Source organism: Lynx canadensis, chromosome D1 (genome assembly GCF_007474595.2).
Source record: "Lynx canadensis isolate LIC74 chromosome D1, mLynCan4.pri.v2, whole genome shotgun sequence".
Lineage (NCBI taxonomy): Eukaryota > Metazoa > Chordata > Mammalia > Carnivora > Felidae > Lynx > Lynx canadensis.
In genome coordinates, this window is record NC_044312.2 from 103,006,825 (window position 1) to 103,014,279 (window position 7,455).

A 7,455-nucleotide genomic window follows, 5' to 3' on the forward strand; every position below is an offset into this window, starting at 1 on the left:
CAGAAAATAGATTACAAAGAAATAAGATGGTTCAGGTTCATAATTCTGTACCCATGGTACTACTTCTGCTTGGCTCCCAAAGCCTGGGGAGGAGAGGAAGGGACCGACCAAGAGCTGGGAGTACACCCGCCTCTCCTGCTAAGGGGACAGGGCCCGTGCTAGCCTCTACCAATACACCTTTTGCTAGTCAACATTTCCCACCCTCCCCCTGCCGCTAACCTGCACTACCTGTTCTACGTTAGTATGTCTACCTCTGTGTCTGACTCTGAGGAAGGGTCGGGCCACACAGAAGGAATACCCGTGGGCACCAGCCTCCCCTCTGACGTCCAGTCCACAACATCAATCTCTTCCTCTTCCGAGCTGGCAGGAAGTGGGTCCAACGATCCGGAGTTGCCAAGTTCCTCCTTGCCTGCCTCTGGAGCAGGGTATAATACCTCATCCATACTTAGGGACACTTCCGGCCTAGCGTCCATCCAGTTTGAACAGGGGGGTGAGAGATCCTCATAGGACCTTTGAGGAACGTCAAGAGAGTCAATGTGGAGAAGCTTCTCTCTCTGACCATCCAGTGGCTGGGAACTGGTAATTTCCAGATCCGGAGTCCAAGGGCTTCCTACTGAAAGTACCCCCTCTTCACTCACCTCAGAGGGCATGACAAGGGGGCTGAGGGACTTATCTGGCTCTTTGTTCTCAGAGGGCATGACAAGGGGGCTAAAGGGCTCTGTTGGCTCTTTGTTCTCCCCAACAGGTTCCTTTTCCAATCCTGTGAGCTCCCTGGGCCAGAGTTCCATGTCTGGCAGACACCATTCCTCCCCTTCGATCCAGTTCTTTCCTGTATCTGCCAGGTGATAATTAGGGGTCCTGCAGCCCTCGGCTCCAGGACTCTCCAGAGACGCTGTGCGGGGCTCAATGTCTGAGCCACACAGCATGAAGTCCAGGATCTCCTCCAGCTCACTGGTGGCAGCGGCACTGGTGATGCGGTACTCCTCAGCCTCGCACGGCTGCCCCAGCAGGGCTGCGTCAAACGCATAGTGCTCTCTGCAGTCCATATCCAACCCGGGCTCCTTCCCTACCGGCTCTGGACTGGACCCAAACTCAGACTTTGCCACTGGGTGGTCTGGGGAGTGGCTAGCAGAGAGCAGGAGATCTTGTAGCCTGGAGCACACGGGGGAGTCCTGACACAGATCTACTCTGGCAGATAACATTTCCTGCTGGTTCACGGAGGATGGCTGCGTCCCTGCAGGCTCTTCCGAGCATTCAGGTTCTGGGATCTGAGGGCTCTCTTGAGAGTTTTTGAGGGGAGGCTCTTGTACCACCTCCCAGCACGTCCCGTTGACAATCTTCCGAAGTTTCACCCTTCCAACCTGCCCCTCCTCTGCAGAGTCTGAGTTTGGTGCCCTGACTTCAGGGCTCCGCTTCTTGTCCCCACCTGTGTTTCCAAGACCAGATGGGCTTGGGATGCTTTGGAGAGGACTAGCTCTCCCTGGCTTCACCTTGTCTTCTGGTCCTTTATTTATACTCTTCTGCCGCCAAAGACGCCGGCCAGGGGCTGTCGGTACTGAGCTGGGTCCACTCACAGTGCTGGAAGGCTTGGGTGTACAGACATCAGGAGATGGTTTTGAGCGACTCAGTCTGATCTTTCTGGGCAATAGTCGCTCATCCACAGAGGGGTACATACCAGGCGGGGAAACTGCTGTAGGAGCAAGGGCAGAGTCGCTCTTGTTCTCTTTAGGTCCTTGACTGTGGCTTGATGGTGAAGAGCTTTTTTCTTGTGGAGTTGGGCAAGCTCTGGCCTTCCTCTTGAGCAGAAGATTGCCAGACGAGTTCTCTGCGTTCTGTTGGTTGCTTTTCTCCAGGGGCCCCTCCTCCTTTCCCAAGGACTTCAGTCTCACTAGTCCAAGAGGACAAGGAGTCTGGGTCACAGGCAGTGGAGTCCGAGGGCGGCGGGTGGATGCCACCACCCTGGCAGAGATTGGTGCAGGACTTGGAGGTTGTAAGCACTCCCGGTTCAGTCTTCGGCCCGGGGGGGCCTTCACCAACTTCCCACCCTCTAGCTGAAGGGATTCTAGCTCAGAGACACGGAGCTGACGGGCAGCAGAAAGCACATCCTGGGCTTCTTCTCGAGATACTTCCATCTCTGAGGTATACAAGAAGTCCACCAGCTTCCTGAGTGTCCTGATCTTCAAGCCCCCCAACTCCAGGACCACCTTCCGACCCTGAGCTGGCCTCTCCCGCTGCAGGCGCTCTGTGAAGAAGGGGCTGCAGGCTGACAGGATGCAGCAATGGGCTGGAACTGCCTCACCTGGAAGGAAATCCAAACACTTTTGTTATTTCCTGCAAACTGGCATGTTCACAGGCTAAGCAGAGTCTTTACTACCCAAACGTGCTGCTCCTTTCAACTTCCTTCCATGGAAGTTCAAATAGGAGAAGTCTGTTCCTTCTGTTTGTCTGGAACCTTCTGACATAACCTAGCTAACTCACTTTTTATCCTTCAAAATCTAGTTTAGACATCACTTCTTCCAGAAAGCCTTTCCCCACCCCACTTCCAGTCTAGGTTAGCTGCTCCCGGGCACAGAGAGGTACTCTAGCTATCAGAGCACTTAGGTATCAGTGTTAGAACCATCCATCTCCTTCACTAAAGTGAAACTCTGAGGACAGAGACCATATCTATCTTGTTCGCTAAGATATACCCACCGCTTCACACAAAGGAGGGCATCAAATTTTTGACTCACGAGAATTTAAATTTTTTTACAGAAGCTGCTTGTGGTCTAACAGAATATGAGCTTTGGATGCATATAACCAGGGTTCATTTCTCTCCCGACCTCTTAGGCACTGCCTACCAGGCAGTTGTCTATCGTGAGCCACCTTCTTTATGGGCACTTCCCTGTCAATCTTAGTTGGTATCTCTCATGACTTCAGTTTCCAAAGGCTTGATGCTGACTCCCAGGTCCTACCTCTGCCTAGATACCTTTCCCAAGACACTGAACATGCCATAACCTGCATCAACCTTTCTAGAAGGTGAACTCCATTCCTCAACCCCAAAACCTCCCGTTTCTTACTTCAAAATAAGTATGCACTTTATTCCCAAGCCTGAAAACTAGAAGTCTTTGTTCTCCTTTACTCATTGTATCTAATCAAACATATTAAATTTATTTTTATTTTAAATATATCTCTGTATAGAGAGATATACATAGATCTATAGATAAATACATATATTTTAGTAATCTCCCAACATGGGGCTTGAATTTACAACCCTGAGATCAAGAGTCACATGCCCTACTGACTGAGCCAGCCGGGCGCCCCCAAACATTAATTTTGTTTAAAAAGCGACTATTTCTTGAGTCTTTCTTGCATGCCATATAATGTACTAAGTAAGGGTTTTACCAGTATTCATTTATTCGATCTTCACTGAAATCCTGTGAAGCAGCTGTTCTTACAGATGAGTAAACTGTGGCATAGCTAAGTAATATGCCCACCACAATTACATGGTTAGCAATTCACAGGGAGAGGATTTGAATCCAGGGAATTTGTCTACAGAGCCTATGCCCTTAACTGCAGCAAGTTTTGTGAATTCTTTCTGATTATAAACCATACATTTCTATTCTCAATGCCTTAGTTTAGGCCACCATTCCTTCTCTTGGATTCCAAAATAGCCCTCTATCTGGGCTCAACAACAATCCAATAATTCTTCTCATGCAGCCCAAGTGTTATTTCTAAAGCTTGGGCCTTTTACATGATCATGACCTTCTTCTGAAAACCGATGAATACATTTCCCAATGTTCTGAGGACAAGACTTGCTTCCTTTGCATAACACTTCAGACCTTACATTGCTAATTCTCTAGCCATATCTCTGATCAATATGCTTGCAGTCTGCACTCTAGCCATAGTGAGCCACTCACAAATCCCTGGTCACATCTATGTACATGCTGTTCTCCATGCCTGGGGAAATCTTTCCTCACTTCCTTCTACTTGTTTGTCCTCCAGATCTCAGCTGAGGGGTTATTTTCTCCAAGAAAATCTCCCTAACCACTGTCCCCGAACCTCAAGTCCGGGAAGGTACCCCTCTCATGTGCTCCTCCATCATCCTTTACTTACTCCTATACTGCACAGTTACTTGGATGCACTGGTTATCCGAAGGTCTCCCCTTTACATGATTTTTGTACAAAGAGGGACTTTATCTTCATATATACTATATGCCCATGCTAGTACACTGTTCTAGTATACAACAGGCAATTGTGTTTTTTAGTATGAATTAAGGAATGAATCCCAATTCTGTGCTTACTAAGAGAACCAACAGGCAAGTCGCTTAACTCTCTAGGCCTTGATTCGCTCATCTTTAAGATTGGAACCACATAATATTTTACCTCATAAGGCTGTCTTAAGAATCAAATGAGACACTATACTGGATGTACTCTGCAAACTGTAGAGTGCTACACAATGTTGGTTGTCATAACTTTTTTTTTAACGTTTATTTTTGAGACAGAGAGAGACAGAGCATGAACGGGGGAGGGTCAGAGAGAGAGGGAGACACAGAATCTGAAGCAGGCTTCAGGCTCTGAGCTGTCAGCACAGAGCCCGACACGGGGCTCGAACTCACAGACCATGAGATCATGACCTGAGCAGAAGTTGGACGCCCAACCGACTGAGCCACCCAGGCATCCCTCATGATCTTTTATAAATGAAGAAACTGAGCTCCCGAGAGACGAGTGGGACTTACTTGCCCATTTGTCACTTTGTTACTGAGTAACAAAACTAAGACTTAAAAAAAAAACTAAAACTCTGATTCCTAGTGTTGGGCCTTTTACATGATTCCAGGCTCTACTTCATGCTGCTCGACCATTGTAAGTGTAAAGGGAAGGAGTGGAAATTAACTATTTTTAGGTCTAACAACAAACAACAAAACCCACCAATTTTAAGATGAGAAAAGTAAAGCAGCAGCTTGATGAGAAAATGGGAAAATAAGTAATAGTATTATTTAACACTTACATTGTGCTCAATTCATGAAGAATGCCGTTCCGAGCGCTGTGTGTATGTTAACTCCATCTTCACAATCATCCTCTTACAATATTATCCATCTTTTATAGAATTTCTAGGCTTACTAAACTTTACAATTAGTTTCACAATTTAAAAGAAAAAGAGCACAGTCTCCTATTCATTCTTGAAAACAGCCAACTGTCCTCGAAACAAACAGTTCTTTACCAAATAATGTACAATACTCAAAGGTGATGATAATACCTTTTCTTGGTTTTGTGCTCTACTCCCTGGCCCTGAACTCATTTTATCTTATTCCATCGTGAGTATCCTATAGTGAGTGGCTTTTCAAGCGGGTCCCCACCAGTCTCTTACCTTCTGCCTGCAGAAGGACATCGCAGAACACACCACTCTGTTGCTGGTGATGAAGCTGCACAAAAGCCAACCGCAGAAACCGGGGATTCCTATATAGGATTTTGGAACTGGCAGGAGAGCACATGTTGGTCTCTTAACCTACGTTTTCACAGATCGGATTCCTGTGGACGAGATAGTACATTTCAGAGGAATGGCTGCACCTAATTTGCTTTTTGTCTTTGAAATGACAAGGAAATTTTGAAAGTGAGAGAGAATAGCCGTGAGTCGAGTTACCATAAGCCCAGAAATTGTGCCAAGGGTATCTCAACAAAGAATTTCATAGTGGTTACATGTAGGAGCTCAGAAGCATGTGCACATTTGAATTTTACTTCTGTTATGTATTAGCCTAGCTGTATAATCTCAGGCAATTGACCTAACTTTTCTGAGCCTCACTTTTCTCATCTATGAAATGGTAATGATAACAGTACTTACCTGGTAGGGCTGTTTTACAGGTTAAATGAGTCAATGCAGGTAAAATTGCTTCGTACTGTGAGTGCCTGGCACATAATAACTATCACTTCCAAAACGGTAGCTGTCGTTGGGGCACCTGGGTGGCTCAGTTGGTTAAGCATCTGACTCTTGATTTCGGCTCAGGTCATGATCTCATGGTTTGTGAGTTTGAGCTTCGTGTCGGGCTCTGTGCTGACAGTGCAGAGCCTGCTCCGGATTCTCTCTGCCCTGCCCCTGTTCTCTCTCTTTTTCAAAATAAACAGATAAACTTAAAAAAAAAAAAAAAAAAGGTAGCTATTACCTTTATGCTTAAACCTTCTTCATTCACGTTACCACTGAGACTCAACACCAATAATGCTGACAACTCCTATTCTTCCCGAGCACCACACTTCTGAGTTCCATGGGTATAATCCCCAATTTAACACTTTTAAAGAAACAATATAGAACATAAAATTCTCTAGGAGGTTGTACACAACCTTCTTTTCTTTGAGCTCACTCTATCACACTAACCAGCAGAGGGTGCACAGTAAAGAAAAGCAGGTGCTGGACTCCGTGGGAAGGTCTCTCACAGAAAGAAATAAGGACGTTGCCACCCTTGCTTCAGATGTTCTTGACCAAAGCGAGCCTCACGCGGCCTGGAAACTGGCAAAGGATTTGGCCGTTCGGTTTGTCAGTCTGGTTAATCACCTGGCTAACAACGGAGCAAGGATAATTAAGCATCCTTCCCTTCCCGAAACAAGCTGGCTATTCTGACTTCAGGCTCACTCCATTTCCAGCTTTTTGCACTGAAACCCCCACACTCACTGCACAGCTGGCGTTCCTTTCCTGGCATGCAGTTTTCTGTCAGGTGGCACCGACGGCTCTGAACGGTTCCCGTCAAACTACCAGGAAAGAAGGGGACGGAAAGGTGAATTCAGAAAGGGTAGGCTCCATGCCAATTTCAGCCGGAGAGCTGAAAGGGGCGGAGGATGGCAGCTCTTGCAAGGTCCCAAACATAGGCTCTGGGGAAGCTTCCCGATCCACCAAGCCCCCCGCCTGGCCCCCAGACCCGACCTGGAATAGCTCTGCAGAAGTTGCTCTTGGCGTCCTCTTGGTGCTCGGGTCCTCTGTCCAGCCTGCCTTGCTTCCTCCCAAAGTCGAGCCTTGCGCGGGGAGGGTTAGCAGAGCGGCACAGGTGGGCCCACGGCCTGAGGGTTCCGCTCCGCGTCCAGAAGCAAGAAATCGGGGTTGGCGGGAAAAGCAGGGCTTCACAGCAGGCCCTGCAAGGCTGGGCGCCCCTCACGCTCTGGGCGCCCCGGCCCAACTCCTTTGAAGAGAGACCTCTAGGCGCAAAGGTTTCTGGGAATGGAGCGTGAGGCTCCCGGAGGCCCGAATTCAGGGCTCGCCCTCACCACCACCTCCGGCCACACGAGCTTTGCAGCCACTCCCTGGTGCCCTCGTACCGCTGCGGGCCCGGCACCCTCATGCACCGGCAGGTGGTGACAGCCAGGGCCTGAGGCCACGCGGCCAGCGCCACACACCTCGCGCTGTGGCCCTCGCGCACGGCGCGTCGCGGGGCCCGACGTCCTTCCTCCTCCCCTAGCCCGCGGGCTGACGTCTGCCTGAATACGTCATCCCCATTGG

General features: G+C 48.6%; 1 protein-coding gene across 1 annotated transcript; it reads right to left on the reverse strand.

Moving 5' to 3' along the window:
- Window positions 1–99: 99 nt before the first annotated feature.
- BTBD18 (BTB domain containing 18) lies at window positions 100–5,467 on the reverse strand. Its single transcript, XM_030333141.1, has 2 exons — window positions 5,344–5,467; window positions 100–2,299 (listed from the first exon to the last, which is right to left on the reverse strand). The coding sequence occupies exons 1-2, from the start codon at window positions 5,465–5,467 to the stop codon at window positions 234–236; spliced, it is 2,190 nt and encodes a 729-aa protein (XP_030189001.1). The 3' UTR covers window positions 100–233.
- Window positions 5,468–7,455: the final 1,988 nt, after the last annotated feature.